Source organism: Megalops cyprinoides, chromosome 19, assembly GCF_013368585.1.
Source record: "Megalops cyprinoides isolate fMegCyp1 chromosome 19, fMegCyp1.pri, whole genome shotgun sequence".
Lineage (NCBI taxonomy): Eukaryota > Metazoa > Chordata > Actinopteri > Elopiformes > Megalopidae > Megalops > Megalops cyprinoides.
Window position 1 is genome coordinate 178,625 of NC_050601.1, and position 20,768 is coordinate 199,392.

The 20,768-nt window shown below is 55.3% G+C and overlaps 1 protein-coding gene across 2 annotated transcripts; it reads right to left on the reverse strand.

Moving 5' to 3' along the window:
- Nucleotides 1–1,523: 1,523 nt before the first annotated feature.
- dnmt1 (DNA (cytosine-5-)-methyltransferase 1) lies at nt 1,524–17,588 on the reverse strand. Of its 2 annotated transcripts, XM_036552515.1 has the most exons (35): nt 17,355–17,588; nt 13,651–13,693; nt 11,797–11,904; nt 11,159–11,390; nt 10,322–10,394; nt 10,142–10,235; nt 9,949–9,989; nt 9,816–9,864; nt 9,370–9,453; nt 9,000–9,109; nt 8,757–8,875; nt 8,481–8,573; nt 8,242–8,393; nt 7,742–7,929; nt 7,507–7,521; nt 7,042–7,222; nt 6,855–6,952; nt 6,586–6,742; nt 6,305–6,420; nt 6,026–6,227; nt 5,760–5,893; nt 5,493–5,666; nt 5,163–5,387; nt 4,852–5,044; nt 4,596–4,680; nt 4,169–4,297; nt 3,781–4,063; nt 3,554–3,695; nt 3,294–3,460; nt 3,027–3,204; nt 2,472–2,667; nt 2,122–2,285; nt 1,924–2,040; nt 1,757–1,847; nt 1,524–1,639 (listed from the first exon to the last, which is right to left on the reverse strand). In XM_036552515.1, the coding sequence occupies exons 1-35, from the start codon at nt 17,399–17,401 to the stop codon at nt 1,605–1,607; spliced, it is 4,515 nt and encodes a 1,504-aa protein (XP_036408408.1). In that variant the 5' UTR covers nt 17,402–17,588; the 3' UTR covers nt 1,524–1,604. The 2 variants fall into 2 exon arrangements, with proteins under 2 accessions (XP_036408408.1, XP_036408409.1); XM_036552516.1 differs by lacking the exon at nt 7,507–7,521.
- Between the last annotated feature and the right edge of the window lie 3,180 nt (nt 17,589–20,768).

Genomic DNA, 20,768 nt, shown 5'->3' on the forward strand with positions numbered 1-20,768 from the left:
TTCAGTTCAGTATCTGTCTGGGCTCTTTGTGTTTGTCTCACACACCAGCACTCAGGGTGGGGGGGTTCACTGCCAGCCAATCAGAAAGGCCGACAGACAGCCTGCATTAGGGGGAAGGAGAGCAGTGCTGCCACTGGCCACACTGGAAACTGGGGTTTGAAAGAGACTCACACATGCACACACACTCACACACACACACGCACGCGCACACACACACACGCGCACGCACACACACGCGCACGCACACTCTCACACACATGCACGCGCGCACACGCACAAAGTCAGGTGGGTATTTGTAGAGCAGACGCTCTCCTCCACAGCAGCTCACTGAAAGCGCTGTAAAGGTGTAAGAGCTGGATTCAGTGTAGGAGTACTGGGCTCCAGCGCCACCCACAGGCAGGACTGTAGAAGCGCTTTGGGAACAGCTTAGAATAAATGCCACATGCAGCTCTAGCATCAGTAAATAAACTGGCTGTTTGCTGTGGAAGAATATTGAGTGTGAATGATGTTCATGGGAATCTACTGCTCACCCTGTTGTATAACATTACAGTGCACAATGCTGAAATAAGCAAGACGCCTCCCAAAGGGGGATGATCCTTAGCAGCTTGCTCCTGTAGTCTTTGGGTCACTGCACCCACCCTAACCCTAACCCTAACCCTACTGCAAGGACACCTGCGAACCAGAACCCACTCTGAGCACTTCCGTATAGTCAAACAGCAAGATAAAGAGAAGTCATGTTGGGTGTGTGTGTCCCAAGTCATGTGTGCTGTAGAAGGAAAACCCTATAAAGTTAGAAACATTGTAACTTATACAGTTGACTGCGTCACCTATCCTGTGTCCGTGTTGACTCTCCCCACAGGCATGGGAATAAAGCTTTGCTCCTCTGAATCAGCCTGAATTATTTGTTTAATGTTTGCATTGCTGAGACAGGCACCCTGCAGCACCTGCACTTCAGTGTGAGGGTAGAGCCCGTCAAACAGAACACATTTTTACAGCGGAGACCGTGAGGCTGCTGTACGTACAGCACAGTGCATTTCCAGAGCAAAAATAAACCCCTATTTCAGACACAGACGCAGGAGGGTGATCTGCAGCAGGAGACCTGAGCTCTGGCCCCAGGGGGACGGACCTGCACGTTTGGGCAAACAGATTCATGTGAAACCGGCACAAAGACACCGGGCTTCAGCGGTGAAACCGGCAGCCGGGACAGCCAAGCCTGTCTGTAAGCGTAAGTATGAGGCAAGTAAAGTACAGCCTCCTGGCAGTCTGGCAAATTCAGCTCCAGATCAGCAAGCCGGGAATTCCTTCCACAGCAAATGCAGACATGAGTCCAGGTCTCTGAGTGAAAGGGACCTCCCACAGGCTCGGTCTGGGACTGCTCCCCTCACACACCCACCACAGGCCTTATTTCATAAGAGCTTTATTTGAAATATTACAACATATAAAAACTACACACAATTTATTCCACTTGCACCAAGTGGATATTTGCAAACAGTTAAAATCACATTAAAAAAAAAATGGCACTGCACAGAATGTCCATAAAAATGCCGCGCTGGCACTGCGAGTATGTCCCTCTGCCCCCACATGGACACGCGCCAACCGGGGGGCTATTCACACTCCATCTTCTCCTGCTTCACGGGCTCTGTGGGCGAGAGACGGGGTGAGAGGCGGGGGGGCAGGGGGAGACGCACGCTCTCTCTGTGGGCGAGAGGCAGGGACTGGGGGGAGAGAGGCACGCTCTCTGTGGGGCAGGCCTTACCTGTGGCGTTCTCCTTCAGTCTCTCCACAACGCATTTCTTGATCTCCAGGCCAATGGCCCGGGAGAGGGGTGGAGGGACAGCGTTCCCCACCTGCGGGGAGACAGGCTAGTCAGCGCAAAGGAGTGGGGCAGGGTGGGGACGCCTGAGGCGGCGGGCTGATACTCACCTGCCGGTGTTTGTCCAGGATGTTTCCGAAGAATCGGTAGGTGTCAGGAAAGCCCTGTGAGCGTGCGCACTCCCTGACGCTGACGACACGGTGCTGCTCAGGATGCAGGACACGGCCCTACACACACACACACACACACACATTACTCACAGCCCCGCCCGCTGTCCCAGCAGCCCTTGCAGCTGCACCCTGCCTCACCTGCTTGCCCATGGGCTCGGGGTTGGTGACGGTGGTGCTGAAGAAGCCGTCCCACTCCAGCCGGCCGTACAGCCCCGCCCAGTGGTTGTGCCGGTTCCCGGTGTGCGGAAGGCACCAGGGGATCAGCGTGTTGAACTGCCGGTCGGCCGGGTCACATGGCTTCCCTGCACAACAGCCGGATCAGAACCGCACAGCCGGTCACAACATGCTTCACCCGGACAAAACATTACAGCTCAGTGCAGGCCCCCACCTGCCAGAATGAGCCCCACACCCCCCGCCCTGCAGGACATGTACAGACCAGAGTAAAGAGCCTCTGATGCTCTCACACACACACACACACACACACTCACCTCCAGCGCAGGCACACACTCCTCTGAGTGCGCCGGTGCTGCTGCGGCCGTTCTTCTTGTCGGAGTGGGTGTAGCGCAGCTTCTTGGTGGTGGTGCCATCGCGCAGACGCACCTCGATGTTGGGCAGGTCCCGCCAGTCGGACCCAGGTGCGAGCGGCACATGCCGCATGCGAGCTGCCACCAGCGCGCTCATGTCCTGCGGGGGGGGGGGGCGTGAGAGGGAGGGGTGAGAGGAGAGAGGGAGGGGTGAGAGGAGGGAGGGAGGGGTGAAGGAGGAGGGAGGGATGGGGGGGGGGGGGGGTGAGAGGAGGGAGGGAGGGTTGAGGGAGGAGGGAGGGATGGGGGGGGGGGGGGCGTGAGAGGGAGGGGTGAGAGGAGGGAGGGAGGGGTGAGGGAGGAGGGAGGGATGGGGGGGGGGGGGTGTGAGAGGGAGGGGTGAGAGGAGGGAGGGAGGGTTGAGGGAGGAGGGAGGGATGGGGGGGGGGGGGGGGGCGTGAGACGGGCCTCTCCACGCCGCGCGAGCTCTGGCTGCGTGCTCCGGACGGCGCTTCTCACCTTACAGATGTGGTCTCTCAGGATGGGCTGGTACTGGGACCCGCGGATCTGCCTCTGGAACCAGGACTGCGGCTCGCCGTTGTAGGAGATCTCCAGCGCCGACGCCCCGTTGCGGATCTCGGGCAGGTCTGACATGGTGTCCCGCACCGTGATGGTCCGGTAGATGCCGCCGTTACCCCTGAGGGGGGCAGGCAGCGTCAGACACACACACACACACACACACACACACCGCAGAGGCCCTGCTGAAGCACAGGCATTGTGTGTTACCGTGTCACGTTGCTGACGTATCTCTTCTCGTCCACCACCACGCTGAGGGAGCAGGCGCGAGGGGCGAACACATGCAGTGGCTCAGGGTAACGGGGCAGCTTCTCGCCCGGCGCGGCTGCCAGGATGATGGCCCGGCGCCTGGTCTGGGCCACACCGTACTGCCCCGCCTGCAGGGACACACACGCGGCGTCAGCGCCTCAGACCCCGTCCTCCCCGCGGAGAGGCTCCGCCCCTCCCTGCGACGTGGCCCCACCCCTCACCTGTAAGACGCCAAAGGTGCACTGGTAGCCCATGCGCACCAGACAGCGCAGAGTCAGCTTCAGCACCATGGAGCGCTTAAACGACACGAAGTTCCTCACGTTCTCCAGCAGGAAGAACTTGGGTCTGTAGTAATCGCAGTAACTGCAGGAGAGAGCGAGACCTCAGGCACAGAAATACCCACCGTCTGCACCCTTCCTGTGAGAGCGTCAGCAGGCGGCTGCAGTACCTGAGGTATGACACCACCAGAGAGTTCTTGAACTTGGAGTAGGTGCGGGAGTTGAAGCGGTTCATGCCACTGAAGCCTTGGCAGGGCGGCCCCCCACACAGCATCTCCACGTCGCCCTTCTGCGGCAGCTTCTGGCCCAGAGAGTTGGTCTTCTCTCCCGCCATCACCAGCTTCAGCAGCACGTTGCAGTCCTCTGTGAACACCGTGCTTCCCGGGTTATTGAGCCTGAAGGCCTGAGCTGCCGGCTCCCACATCTCTATGGCCCACAGCGTCTCCGAGATCCCTGAGAGAGAGAGAGAGAGAGAGAGAGAGAGAGAGAGAGAGAGAGTCACCACACACACAGCCTCTCTGAGACCCCTGAGAAAGGGAGTCACACAGAGCGTCTCACCAGCCTGGTGGAAGCCCTCTGACAGGCCCCCGCAGCCGGAGAACACATCCAGGGTGCGCAGTTTGGGGATCTTGGGCTCCTGAGGGTCCTGCTGCTCTTGGGGGGAGCAGGATTTCCCCTTCCCTTTCCCTGCCGAGAGACAGAGCGCGTCACACACACACACACACAAATGCTCCACACACACACACACAGCTCCTCACACACACACACACACACACACACACACAAATATGCTCCACAACCACACACACACACACACACACACACACACACACACAAATATGCTCCACAACCACACACACACACACAAATGCTCCACACACACACACACACACACAGCTCCTCACACACACACACACACACACACACACACACACACACACACACCATGCTGCGCCATGCCCTGACCCCGGCCAGGTGTGCCTACCTTTGCCCTTGCCTTTGCCTTTGTGTGCAGCGGAGCGGGCGTGATTGGGCGGGTCCTCGAAGCTCTTAGTCTTGGCATTGTAGGCCTGGGGGGGGGGGGGGGGGGGGGGCAGCGAGAGATCACAGCATGCACAGGATCATGGGTAACCCTGCGGGTACGCATTACTCATACATCCACCTCGCTCCACACTCTGAGACAACCTCACCCAACACGGCCGACACAGGCCCCACACTTTGCCCCCTCCCGTACTCCTCACCTCCAGGAAGTAGAAGCGGTCGGGGCCGCCGGCCGAGTATTCCTGCACGGGTTGGGTGAGGTCCTCGCCGTACTCCACCCGGCAGCGGCCCTGCACCTCCGCCAGGTCCACCGTCGCCTCCTCATCGCTCCAGTACAGCTGGTTGATGTCCGTGTGGTACCCCGCCTTGGGGCCCTTGTGGGTGTTTTCTGGCCTGGAGGGATGCAGGGCAGCTCAGAACAGAGACGTGCAGGAGCTCTGATGACTGGTGTGTGAGCTGCCTCTGAGCACAGCGCCCCCTAGCGAGGGCAGAGAAGCTGCAGGTAACCCACCTGTAGAGCTTGTAGAGGCGCAGCTTCACCTCGGCCTCGTTGGGCTTGCCGTTGCTGCGCTTGTTGCAGAAGATCTCCTTGATGCGGCCGATGCGGAAGGGCTCAGGCGCGTCCAGGTTGGAGCCCTTGATGTAGTCAGAGGACTTCCTGTAGTACTCAGGGTACAGCTCCTCATCCACATCGTCCTTCCTGTGAGAGCGCTTCACTGGGCTGCTCGCCTTCACCCTGCGGGAGGTGTGAGAGGCACGGGTGTCACTCGCTCTGCGGCCCCTGGAGCGCCCCCCCGTCCCCCCCCCACACCTCCCTCACCCCCCTCACCCCCTCCCTCACCCGAAGGAGAAGGCTTCGGGCAGCAGGTACACGCTGTCTCCCAGACGCAGCTGCTCCCCCTTCAGGCAGGCCGAGGCGTAGAACACCTTGCAGTCTCTCTCCTCCAGAGGCTCCCGCGGCTGCGGAGTCGCCTGCTCCTCCTGCTCCCGAACACGCAGGCAGCTGGCACAGAACCTGCCGCGAGAGAGCACCGTTACACACACACACACACACACGCACACACCGTGCTGCGCTACACACACAGACACAGCCATTCCATGCACTCACGTGAACTTGCAGTCCTCAGAGGGCGTGGCTTTGGGCGGGGTCTCAAAGCGGGCATAGTCGGCCTCGTACCACAGCTGGTAGAAGAAGCTCTTCCCATCATCCTCTATCACCTTAATGTCATGATCCATGCCGCCCTGCAGCAAAGCGAGTTCCTCAGACACAGCCAGCAGGTTCATCCTGCAGCAGCCGCTTTTTACACAATCCCATTCAGGCTAGACACAGAGCTGTACGGAACACTGATCCCAGGTCAGTGAAGGGACGCATACCTCCATGAACCAGTTGCTGGAGGGGGCCTTGTAGGTGACGTTGACCTTGCCGTGCACGTAGCTGAGGGGCATGTCCTCGCACTCGTCCACCAGGAAGAGCTCCAGAGGGTCGGACGACTCGCCCAGCACCGTGTCCGTCCCGCGGCAGAACCAGTGTGCGTGGAACATCTTTCCACAGTCCTCCTCCCACAGCGCTGTGATCCTGAGGGTCAGAGGGCAAAGGTCAGCCCACAAACACGCCGCACGCAGGCCGCAGGCGCAGGCAGCCCTCAGCCTCACCTGGCCAGGTACAGGGGTTTGGACGGGTCATCTGGACTGACCGACACACAGTCTCCCACCTCCAGCACCTCATTCTCCACACACACACTCGTGTAGTACTGCTTCTCTCCCTCCACCTGAGAGAGAGAGAGAGAGAGAGAGAGAGAGAGAGAGAGAGAGAGAGAGAGAGAGAGAGAGAGGTGTGAGCATTACCCAGCCACTGAGAGGATGGCGCGTCTGTGCGGCAGAGTGAAAGTGTGTGTGCACGTATGCTGCGTGGTGGGGTACGGTGGGGAATGTACCCGCACAGGTTCTCCAACCCAGGACAGCTTAATCTGGCTCTGCTTCTTCTTCTTGGCCTGGGACATCTTCTTGGAGGAGGCCTTCAGCACGGGCAGCACATCCTCTTCCTCAATGTTCTCATCATCCTCAGCCTCCTTCACTGCCAGGTTGGGACACCTGTAAGGAGCCGCAGCTTTAGCCCTTTTGGCCCTGCAGCCTGCAACCCAGCAGCACCCCGCCCCCCGCCGGGCACCCCGCCCCCCGCCCCCCGCCCCGCACCCCTGCTTACCTCCTCTTGTGGCAGGCCTGCTTGCTGCGGCCGCTGCCCCCGAACTTGATCATGTCCTTACAGGCTGAGCACTTCCCGCAGTCTGGAGCCTGGCACACCTGTGCAGGTACATACAACAGCAGCAGCCTGAGCTCGGCAGCCCCAACAAAACACCACCCTCCCAAACTCCCGGCAGCCCCCAGCTCACCTCGCACACCCCGCATCGCTGCCTCTTCACCCCGCCCTCTTTGTCGTTCTGGTCGATCTGGTCGGAGAAGAAGGTGTCGAAGATCTGGTACACCAGCTTGGTGGTGGTGGCCTTGGTGGGCCCTTTGTTGTCCTTCTCGATCTTGGTGGGATGGCGGATGGCCTGTCTCCTGGCAGCACGCCTGTATGTGTGTGTGTGTGGGGGGGGGGGGGGGGGTTATCACCTTTCCACAGGGTCACCAACCTCCCCCCCCACTCAAAAACATGCTCTTCTCTAGCCATGCAGCATGCAGGAAGAGTCACACCACAAGGCTGCACTAACCGCGCTCAAAGCACAGAGGTCACAGCCTGCCAATCTGCTGCCGGCCCCTCCCCCACCCTGCCCAGGCGGCCTCACAGGGCACTGACCTCAGACACACAGAGCCACAGGCATGCCAGGGAGGAGTTCAAACCAGATCGTACCTACCAGTACAACAGCATGCTGCGTTAGGGAACGTCAGAGGAACGTTAGAGGAACGTTAGAGGTTAGGAGGATGGAAGCAGACCCCCCTCCCCCCACCCCCTGCGTGCCAGCGGACTCACACACACACAGCCCCGCCCCGTGACCTGCTCCGGTGCGGGAGGAGTCCAGCCAGGCAGCAGCAGCTGTGTGCAGCCAGGGCGGGGCCGGGCGGGAGAGCCCCCCCGGGGTGCGGCTGTACCTCTTTCCCAGCGTGACGCCGGCCAGCTTGATGAGGTCGCGCATGCAGGGCGTGACGATGATGGGCTGCTCGTCGGGGTCGCCCGCCTCGTCGTAGCTCTCCACCTGCTCCACCACGAACTGCGCGTGACGCAGCAGGGTGTCCTCCGTGAAGCGGTTAAAGTTCAGGCCAGCAGGGGGCACCGTGGTCTGCAGCGGGAGGGCAGCGGTCAGGGGGGAGGGGAGAGGAGGGCAGCGGTCAAGTCAGGTCGGGTCGGGAGGGGCAGCGGGACGGGCAGCGGTCAGGTCGGGTCGGGAGGGGCAGCGGTCAGGTCGGGTCGGGAGGGGCAGTCGGGACGGGCAGCGGTCAGGTCGGGACGGGCAGCGGTCAGGTCGGGACGGGAGGGGCAGCGGGACGGGCAGCGGTCAGGTCGGGACGGGAGGGGCAGCGGGACGGGCAGCGGTCAGGTCGGGACGGGAGGGGCAGCTGGAGGGGAGGGAACAGGGCAGCGGGACACCCACCTCGATCTTGTTGAGGAGGTCCTCATAGGTGACCTCGGGGTTCTTCTGCAGGAACTCCACCACGATCTTGCTCATGTAGATCTTCTCCTGCATGAGGGCGAAGGTGGGGGCGTATTCCTCGCTGGGCTCCATCAGGATGTAATCGGCAAACGCTGGGGATAGAGGGACGGTGTCCGAGGGTGACCGCGCGCCTGCCTGACCCCTCCCCCCCGCGGTGCTTACCTGGGCTGAAGGCTTACCTGTGGTGAAGCCGATGAGAGCCTTCTCTCCCCCATCGAAGCCAGTGATCCACCAGGCGTTAATCGGGCCCAGCTTCTTCGCAGGCACACCCCCTGCAGGACAGCAGGAACGATCAGACGCGCGCGCACACACCGAGCAGTCACAGGCACAGAGCAGGGTGTGAGGAGGAGCAGAAGCAGGCCATCCTCACAGCCTGCTGCTCGGCAGACCGCACCGAGCATTAGGATGAGCGTGTCCTGCAGCAGGGCGGCCAGCAGGAGGCGCTCTCAGCGTACCGTCCATGCAGGGGTTGTCATCGTAGATGGGCTTGACGGCACAGCTGAAGTAGAGCTCCACATTCTTCTCAATCAGCCCCGAGTCAAAGGGACACAGGTGGCCGCGTCGGTCATACACACTGCAGAGAGCAGAGAGGTAAACACTTCAGCAGAGCGTAACTCAGCACCACGACACTCTCCCCCCGCACGACCCCGCCCCCTCCTGTACGACCCCGCCCCCTCCCACGGGGCCCCGCCACCCACCTGAAGCTGGTGATCTTGTGCTGCGGCAGGTCCTCGTAGCTCTCGAAGCCGTCCTCATTGGAGTCAAACAGCGAGAGGCGCTCGTCCGTCAGCATCTCCGGCTCATCCAGCTGCAACAGCCACAAGTGAGCCCTCACAGTCAGTCAGTCAGTCAGTCAGTCAGTCAGTCACACAGGCACAGTCAGTCAGTCAGTCACACAGACAGGCACAGGCACAGTCAGTCAGTCAGTCAGTCACACACACAGTCAGTCAGTCAGTCAGTCAGTCACACACACAGTCAGTCAGTCAGTCAGTCAGTCACACACACAGTCAGTCAGTCAGTCAGTCACACACACGTTGTTGTTGGGGAATGGAGGAGACAGCAGCTCACCGCATCGTCTGGGTCTCCCTGGAAGAACTTGAGGTCCGAGTCGTCCAGGTACTGCCTGCAGTCTGGGCATTTGGGGGGCGGAGTCTGCAACAGGAACAAGATAATGCTCACCGACAGTCTGCAGTTTACACAAATGAATGAAATGGTGGGTACAGCACTCCCTAAAACAGTGTGCATATGCTTGTACAGACACACTTCAAGCAACTCCTCAGTGCAAACCAGCTGCCTGGAAACAAACCAGCAAATACTCCACTAACTCCAGAAATGGGTGTGACCTCAACTGACTGGATTAAACTTCCCCATACGCTCGAGGCGGGTCCTGATGCAACACAAGCAAACCCTTCCATACTAACATGGCAGCATAGCTCCATCATACAGGTTGCCATATCAGACGGGACCGAACCTCCCCGGACCGCTGCCACCCCTCCCATGCTGGCTTCACTCACCTTCACTGCTGACACGGGCTTGGCTTTCTCCGCAGGGCCGCCTTCTGTCCTGAGAGGAGGAAGGACAGGGGTTAGAGGTCAGAGTGCATTTTCAGCTCAGCGGGACAGAGGGGGAGAGGACACTGCATCTTACTTTTCCTCCAGCTCAACTTTCAGCCTCTTCTCGTCCTGAGCCTGCGAGGGAGGGAAACGTGCAGTTAGAGGGACTCAGAGCAGACTGCCGCTCTGCCGCGGTCAGGAAGGAGCTCAAACTCTCCCACCTCCTCCTCAGGAAGGAGCTCAAACTCTCCCACCTCCTCCTCAGGAAGGAGCACAAACTCTCCCACCTCCTCCTCCTCCGCAGCTCCGGCCTCGCTCCTCTCCGCCGTGTCTCCGCACTCTCCCTCTCCGTTCACCTCCTCGGATTTGCGCTTGCTGGAGCTGCAGAGGACAGTGGTTACAGACAGGTGTGTGTGTGTGTGTGTGTGTGTGTGTGTGTGTGGAGACAGGGCAGAGAGCGTACTCACGCTCTGGAGAACATGGACACGATGGTCGGTTGCTTGCTGGAGTTACGCATCACTCTGGAACTGGCAGGAGATTCTGGGAGGAAGAATCCAGAGAGGGTGTCAGAAGCCTTCCCTCCACACTCCCTAACGCTGAATCTCTACGCTGAGCAAAGCCAACTCCCCACTACATCCACAGGCATCCTGCCCCTCTCCACAGCAACACAATTCAAAGAAAAAGCCAGAGAGATGAGACATTCAGGCCGACCCTGACAGCTTCATGCGACACTGGGGACTGACATGCTGCTCTGATTCTGAGGGCATTTACATTCTGCCATTTACTCAGCGCTAAGAGAAGTTCTCACGAAGTACTAAAAAGTCAGTCAGATACTGAAGTAAGTACTAAACTAGTGTAGAGTGCATTTTTAATGGAATGTAGGAATAGATAATAGAGAGAGGGAAAGGAAGATTAGGGAGAGAAGAAGATGGAGATGAGTTTTCAGCTCATTTACTGGTGTGGTGTTCACACACTGCCCTGCCCCTTTACTGGCTAGCGACGACATCCATGTCACTCAAAGCAGCGCTGTGTCCCTGCTCCTCCTCCTCAGTAACGCTTACTGAGGCGAGGAAGAGACACGGGGAGAAAAGGGGAAGGTTCCTCACACTGAGGAAAACACAGCAGCCTTGTGCTACTGAGCACGATGTTTAGCAGGAACCCTCCCTCTTCAGGGAAGGCAGTGGCATCAGAGCCAAGGAGAGCAGGACTGAAGCAGCCCGTGTTTATATGAATATATACATCTCTGAAGCAGTGGCATCATGCTGATGATGATTGTCCGTGTGCGCGTTGGGGTCAGCACTCACTCTTGGGGTCCCCATCCACCTTGCTCCTGCGGCCCCCCCGGGCTCTTGGGGCGCTGGGGGACTTCAGCGCCTCCCCCTCCGTTTCCATGGCTCCCGGCAGGTCCTCCTCATGGGAACCGTTCTCTGCCACTCCATTTGATTGGCCGTTCTGCTTGGGGCTGTCACCATGGGAACCGTTCTCCACACACAGCTCCCGGCCCAGCAGGGCCTTCACCTTGGACAGGTACCCTTCCTGAGGGGCGGGGCAGGACAAGCATCAATCACTGCAGCTGCAGTCAGGCACAGACCCCAGAACAGCTGACATACAGCCAGCCATACAAAGCAGATCCACCAGTAGAGGGCAGAATGTTTCAGCACACTGAGACAAGGAGGCCGAGGTGCGTTCAGAAGGACAGACACAGGGAATCATTTAGCTGAGGAAGGACAGTAGGCCAGGCTTGCAGAGGCAGACAGGGGGAGAAGGCGGGTTAGCATTAGGGTGAGGCGGAATGGGGTTAGATTGAGGGTTAGGGGGTGTGGGGTTAGGCTGAGGGTTAGGGAGTGTGGGGTTAGGCTGAGGGTTAGGCGGTGTGGGGTTAGGCTGAGGGTTAGAGGGTGTGGGGTTAGGCGGTTGCAGGGTAGCAGGGTTAGGCTCTCACCGCAGACAGCTCCTCACTCTTCATCTTGGCCTCCAGGCTGCGGAGCTGGTCTTGAGCCTCAGCCTGCAGGAAGCCTTGCACCAGGCTAAGCTTCTCCCTCACACACTCCTGAAGGGACAGGAGAGAGTCACACACACACACACACACACACACACACACACACACACACACACCTCCCTCACATGCTCCTAAGGGACAGATGTGAGCCTTAAAGTGGCCATTGAAGGCGGAGGCTACCAGTGCTACCGAGGAGGAGGAGGAAGAAGAGCCCCACCCCACACAACCGTCAAGGAGATAAAGTAGGTCAGACCCAGCTCTCCAAAGGAGGCATGCTGGGGACACAGCAATAACCCACACAGCATGCGGCAGTCTCAGACTAACCCTAGCTGCAGGAAGTGTATTACAGGCTGCGAAAATTTAGCCACTAGCTGCTCTTAATTTGCTAGTGAAACTCACAACACACTGAAAGTGTACCTCAGTTTAACACCCTGGACTGCAGTGTCCGGTCTTATGAGCAATGACAGTTACCCCTGACGAGTTACCCCTGAAATCAGTACATTTTACACACAGTGAGGAACCAACACAACAACCATTTGACGAGAGGGCTAAACGGCCGTTTTCTGCGCGCCGCGCCAGGCCGCCATTCCGCCCTTTGATGAGCGTGTTGACGCGAGTCCGCTGCGTAGCTGACACCGACACCAGCGTGTGCGCTCAGGGCTGCAGCTCCTGTGCGACGCCCCCGGTGTGCTGAGCCACTGCACTCCGCATTCCACCGCTCAGTACCACTCTCTCCTGTTTTCAGGCAACACAAGATGTTCTCACTTGTCATGCAACTGCGTGTCATTAGGTGCAACTGCGTGTCATTAGGTGCAACTGCGTGTCATTAGGTGCAACTGCGTGTCATTAGGAACTCCTACACCGGCTTCACTCTCCTGTAGGGAGAGCAAACTAAAACAGCATTAAGGTGTCTTCCCAGGACCACAAACAGCGAACGAGCTCAGCGCTTCAGCAGCGGAAACCGAGGTGGAAGGGTGAAAATAAGTGCATAAAGCGAAACTCAGATGGAGCTCTTTACAGCGGGGTCAGGGTTAGGGTTTTTACAGCAGAGTGTCCACCCCCATGATAAACACTGCAGCCACCGTCCAATCAAGAGCAGCGTAATTCCTTCCTCAGGCCTCCCCGAGTTACCCTGCACCCCAGCAGCACGATCGCACCCCGAGCAGCACGATCGTACTCAGCACCCTGCTCCTTTACCCCTACTCATTCCCCAGGAACAGCCCCGAGGCCCCGACACCCTGAGGAGCGCCGACACCCTGAGGAGCGCCGACACCCCCAAACTACTGCAGCAATTCTAATACTCTGACTCCTTGTATGGCTTTTGCTTGTGTTGGTCTCTGCCTCACTTGTAAGTCGCTTTGGATAAAAGCGTCTGCCAAATGAATAACTGTAAATGAAAAGCCCTGACGGTGCCACCGGCGCCCCGAAAAGCCCCGGCGCCCCGAAAAGCCCTGACGGTCCGAAAAGCCCCGGCGAAAAACCGAAAAACACAATGAAATGTTTATCAGTATGAATCATACACACATCCCTGAGATATTTGTAGGTATACAAGCGCAACATTGAAGAGCAGGCGCCATGGAAGTACGGAGTGCAGAGAGAGGGACACATCACCTCACCTGGTCATCCAGGTGTCGCGCAACTGCCTTAAAAACTTAAGAAACCTGCAACACTGCAGATCTCCAGGCCGTTATAGAGAAATGTAGTGGCAATCAGAGCAAAGCCCCCGAGGAGACGGTGCCCCCGAGGAGACGGTGCCCCCGAGGAGACGGTGCCCCTGCGTAACTGCGGATTACTGACCTCATCCGAGAGGCCGTCTCCATCTGCGTCCAACACCTGAAGCCTGCAAATAAGAGGAGGGTCAGTCACATCGATCCAGGAAATGAGGAATCACACACACTCACAACCACACACACACACACACACACACACACCCAACCAACCAACCAACCACACACACACAACCAACCAACCACACACACACAACCAACCAACCAACCACACACAGACACACACCCAACCACACACACACACCCCCAACCACACACACACACACCCAACCACACACACACACACCCAACCACACACACACACACACCCAACCACACACACACACACACACCCAACCACACACACACACACACACCCAACCACACACACACACACACCCAACCACACACACACACACACCCAACCACACACACACACACAACCAACCACACACACACACAACCAACCACACACAGACACACAACCAACCACACACACAGACACACACACAGACACACACACACACCCAACCACATAGACACACACACATAGACACACACACCCAACCACACACACAGACACACACAGACACACACACAGACACACACACACCCAACCACACACACACCCAACCACACACACACCCAACCACACACACACACACAACCAACCACACACACACACACAACCAACCACACACACACACACAACCAACCACACACACACACACAACCAACCACACACACACACACAACCAACCACACACACACACACACACACAACCAACCACACACACACACACACAACCAACCACACACACAGACACACACAGACACACACACAGACACACACACAGACACACACACACCCAACCACACACACACCCAACCACACACACACCCAACCACACACACACACACAACCAACCACACACACACACACAACCAACCACACACACACACACAACCAACCACACACACACACACACACCCAACCACACACACAGACACACACAGACACACACACAGACACACACACAGACACACACACACCCAACCACACACACACCCAACCACACACACACCCAACCACACACACACACACAACCAACCACACACACACACACAACCAACCACACACACACACACAACCAACCACACACACACACACAACCAACCACACACACACACACACACACAACCAACCACACACAGACACACAACCAACCACACACAGACACACAACCAACCACACACACAGACACACACACAGACACACACACACACCCAACCACATAGACACACACACATAGACACACACACCCAACCACACACACAGACACACACAGACACACACACAGACACACACACAGACACACACACAGACACACACACAGACACACACACAGACACACACACACCCAACCACACACACACCCAACCACACACACACCCAACCACACACACACCCAACCACACACAGACACACCCAACCACATACATACACACCCAACCACACACAGACACACCCAACCACACACACACCCAACCACACACACACCCAACCACACACACATAGACACACACACACACCCAACCACACACACATAGACACACACACACACCCAACCACACACACACACCCAACCACACACACACCCAACCACACACACAGACACACACACACACCCAACCACACACACAGACACACACACACACCCAACCACACACACAGACACACACACACACACCCAACCACACACACACACCCAACCACACACACACACCCAACCACACACACACACCCAACCACACACACACACCCAACCACACACACACACCCAACCACACACACACACCCAACCACACACAGACACACACACACACACCCAACCACACACAGACACCCAACCACACACACCCAACCACACACAGACACACACACACACACACCCAACCACACACAGACACACACCCAACCACACACACACAGACACACACCCAACCACACACACACAGACACACACCCAACCACACACACACAGACACACACACCCAACCACACACACACAGACACACACACAGACACACACACAGACACACACACAGACACACACACAGACACACACACAGACACACACACACACACACACCCAACCACACACACACAGACACACACACAGACACACACACACAGACACACACACACACCCAACCACACACACCCAACCACACACACACAGACACACACACACACACACACACACACACACACACACCCAACCACACACACAGACACACACACATACACATACACACCCAACCACACACACACACACACCCAACCACACACACAGACACACACACACACACCCAACCACACACACAGACACACACACACACACCCAACCACACACAGACACACACACACACCCAACCACACACACACACCCAACCACACACACACACCCAACCACACACACCCAACCACACACACCCAACCAACACACAGACACACACACAACCAACCACACAGACACCCACACAACCAACCACACAGACACCCAACCAACCAACCACACAGACACCCAACCAACCAACCACACACAGACACCCAACCAACCAACCACACACAGACACCCAACCAACCAACCACACACAGACACCCAACCAACCAACCACACACAGACACCCAACCACACACACACAGACACCCAACCACACACACACAGACACCCAACCACACACACACAGACACCCAACCACACACACAGACACGCACACACCCAACCACACACACAGACACGCACACACCCAACCACACACACAGACACGCACACACCCAACCACACACACAGACACGCACACACCCAACCACACACACAGACACACACACACCCAACCACACACACAGACACACACACACCCAACCACACACACAGACACACACACACACCTCCCGGAGTAAGGACTCCTGCGCTCGGATCACAGCTCCTGAGTTAGCCGAGCTCCGTGCTCCCATGCCCCGGGTTAGTAACAGCAGTATGCTGGCTGTACCAACCGTTAGCTGCCCGGCATGCTAGCAACAGAGAGCATTAACACTGTACATTAGCCAGCGTGTTAGCTTATACCAGTTACCCATCAACACCGAAGCAGGCGAATGTGACAGAATGTCCTGTAGATTGCTCTCTGAAACACGACATTTTCCAGGCGAATTAGCTGCCGATGCTAAGGCTGTAAGGCTGGCTCTCTGAGGGCCGGGCTGCCCGGCTGGCTAGCGCTAATTCCCCGACTCAGTCCCGGTGACAGCCGCCCGGATCAGCGCTCATTGTAGCAGGAGGCTGGTCGGCATGCGGGCTGGCCTCGGTCCGGTGCCCGCGGCTCGGCTTTATGCTTTAGCTCCCGCACATGTACAGCGCCGCAGCTGCTGCTCACCGCTGCCTGCAAACAAGCGCGCTTTGGCGCCAAACAGCCGCGGACCCGCCGCGCTAGCAAAACAACCGCACCTACGCGCTGTATCGCCTGGCAGGGCAGGCAGCAGCCAGCTTACGCGACTCCGGGACTAACCGCTCCTATCTGAGAGGAAAGCCGCCGGAATGAAGCGCCGCAGCTGCGGCTGGGAGACGCGGAAGGCGTTTCGTTAGCCTGCTGCTAGCCGCTGTTAGCTGCCTGTAGGTTATGAATGAGAGGAGAAGCTAACCTGTTAGCGAGCTAATCGCTACGGCGGTAACGTACCGTTTCCTGACGTCCTCTGGCAGAGACAGGGAGGTCTTGGTTGGCATTTCAAGTTTGAATGTGACTGATTAAAACGACGAGTGTCCGTGTGCGGCAAAGAGCGACGCGGCGCGTTTCAAAGCGGCTTCGTGGAAAGCGGGACTCTCTCGCGGTGCTCGCGCGGCAGCAGCAGCTCGCGGTTTCGTATGGAATCTATATGCTGCAGCGGCGCGCGGGCCGTCTTTTCGCGCGGAAACCCGGGTACACCGGACTTTACCACCTGCCCGACCTATAGGTAAGCCGTCTGTCATATAGCTTATCGAGTTTGATTTGAGGGTACACGTATCAACTTCATAAAGGAATCTGTGATATTTTTAGTTTTGTGAATCTCAATATTCTACAATGTAATAATCTTAGTGTTTTTACTGTTGTTTTTTCCAAAGAATACTACTACACGGTCTCCCCCTTTCTGGCATTATGGATTCATCTTAGGCAACCTATGCTGGGTTTCACCAACTCAGAGTGGAAATGAGGGGAGCGTCTAGATATATATACAATAAAGCGCTACAGAGTACTAATGCTAGACAAACACATGCATTCGTTTCTGATAGACCTGGAATATCAGGGTATATTCGTCTCATCTTTAATTGATGCTAACAAGTAAACCCGATACGTTGAAAAAAAATGCCGTGACGCCCAGACTGAGGACATATGTGTGGATAATAATGCTGGAAAAAAACACACGCACTTGGGTGGATATCATGTTTATATTTTATAACGGCTAGCATTCTGTTCTCTCAATAAAATCCAATCCTACATAGAAATTACTACAAGTCAGCATTGCCTAATAGGTTATGTATTTTGCCGAGCGTCCACATTTCAAGTGAAAGCATTAAATAATGTTCGAGGGTCCACCCGTGCTGTGGAGAATGCGCCAGTCCAGGTTTACTCGCTCTCGCGCGTCATTCGGTGGATGACGTCACTGCATGCAATCTGGCGCGAAGCTTCAACGTGGCGCTGTGGCGAAAGCGAAGAGCGATTCAGTCTCATGTCGCGACACATCCGGGCGCTGCGCTTTCAGTAGCCGCTTTGGTAGCTACAGCGTTTGAATATTTTTATCATTAAATCTATGGTCTGACACTGTTGCTCGTTTAAGTTGAATTGATACACTTGACGCCACTGTGTTCTACACTACTCTATGTTCTCTTGCGATGGAAGTCGCTCCGGATAAGAGCGTCTGATAAATTCTTGTAATGTAAAGTAAGCCAGCTATTCTAAAAAATGTACATTCAGTAGCACTTATTAAAAATATGTTTCACAGTCAGGCTCCCTGTTTTGGGGTTCCTGGCATACCCCTGATTTTCAGAGGATTACAGCATTGATTGTAGTGCAGACATAAGGAACGGAAGTCTTGAGTTTATTTAAGTAAGTAAGTAAAATTACTGTAACTAATTCGGTATGTGCAGTGGAATCGTGTCAAAAGTTACTACACGACATGCACAGGTGCAAGAATAGTACGTATTCCACTCAAACTTCCATAACATCGCATAACAAAGAGTACTCAGCACACCAATAAGCCAAATTATTCATAGGTCTAGATCATATATACTCCGTGTCAGTACGTAGCCTATATCTACATTACATTATTGTCATTTAGCAGACACTGTTACCCAGAACGACTTACATGTGTTACAATTATAAACAATATTACAACATGTAACCCATTTATACAGCTGGATATTTACTTAGGCAATTGTGGGTTAAGTACCTTTTCCCAAAGGTACAACAGCGGTGCCCCAGTAGGGAATCAAAGTGGAAACCTTTTGGTTACAAGCCCTGCACCTTACCATCATGCTACACTGTTGCCCTTAAATTTTGCAAAAATAGGTCTGATTATTGATATGGATATGAAGCCAGTTTTTAAGTAATTTGCCCACACACTAAAACAGCTGTATACCAGATGAGTGATATTTCCCATTTTTTCAAGAAACCTGGCGTATGAACACACAGGATGTGGACATGTGAGACGAGAAGCAGAAAAATATAAGCCAATGAAATCACCCTGTATTGAACACTAAGAGGGTTAATTACAAAAGCACATGCAATGTACTGTGAACACAGTGTTGCCAGAAACCAGATTCAGACTGGAACAGTTATTGGCAGAGAAATACAAATTAATCACAACAAACATATAGTGCAACAATAAGAAATTATTCACAGGCACTCTCTACACAATGAAGGTAATTGTGAGAAATATGACAGGAAGTGAAGGAGTTTAGTATTACCCGTCACTCAGTTGGTATGTGTGTACATCTGATAATGTCAGTACCATTTTAATGTGGAGTTTTTTCAACTCCTGTCCTGCACCATTGGGTTCAATGTTTGATGGATTCTCTTAATATCACTCAGCTATTGTTCCCTTCAGCCAGGGGAGCCAGACGCTGATTTTTGGTGTACAGGAACATGACGTGAGGAGAGCAGAGCATTGGGCAGCTCGGGGTTTCACACAGTGTGTAGCAGGGGAGTCTGACTGAATGAAGGCAGGGTTCATCAGGGTGTGTCTGAGCTGTAACAGCATTTCTGTATTCCACAGGACCTGACAAACGCACTGTTCTCAGAGAATTAATCTAAATGATAATGATTGTTTTTGCCCCTCACTCTCTCCCAGAGCCGCACATCCTGCCGAGCACCAAGGCTTGAGGCCCAAAATGGAATGTGGTCCAAATGATGTGTTCATCATAGCATGATATGTGTATAATATCCCTTGCTTATTTCATCATATTTCATAGCAAAATCATCATTTTTTGCTATATATCAAGGCATTTGTCTTTTTTATGGTTATTGCTTACATGGACTTGAAGGAGCTATTACACAGAAGTCTTTTTAATGTTGCACAAAATGTTGTACCAATCAAAAAATACTCATGTGTTATAGTGTTATTGCCTACATGTAGAATTGTGTATGTTAAACTGAATTTGCCAAATGTTGCTCAATTCCGAGTTCTGTTTAAATCTTCTTGACTCAGTTTAATGGCTTCGAAACTGTTAGCTCATCTTTAAGAATACTTCTGATTCAGCTATTTTGCTCCTAATGTCAGTATGTAAACAAGGACATCAGCAGAGGTCCCGACACTGAGCCGTGAGAGACTTCACTTCCCACAAGTTCCTGCTCAGACAAAGCCTTGCCTTAAATCACTCTGTATTCTGAGCTGAAGCCAGTTTAATACACTTCAGCACACTTCCATTAATTCTTACTGATGTCATCACGATAAGCAGGTGCACATGCAGTGCTTCAGCTGCATCTGACACACTGTCCCCAGCTCGGTGCAGATCCACTCACTTCCTTGAATCCGGCACGATCTCCCTGTGCTGGCATTAAGCTGAGGGCCACCATGGACAGTTTATCCAAAATAGCTTCAACTCTGAGAACTGTCAA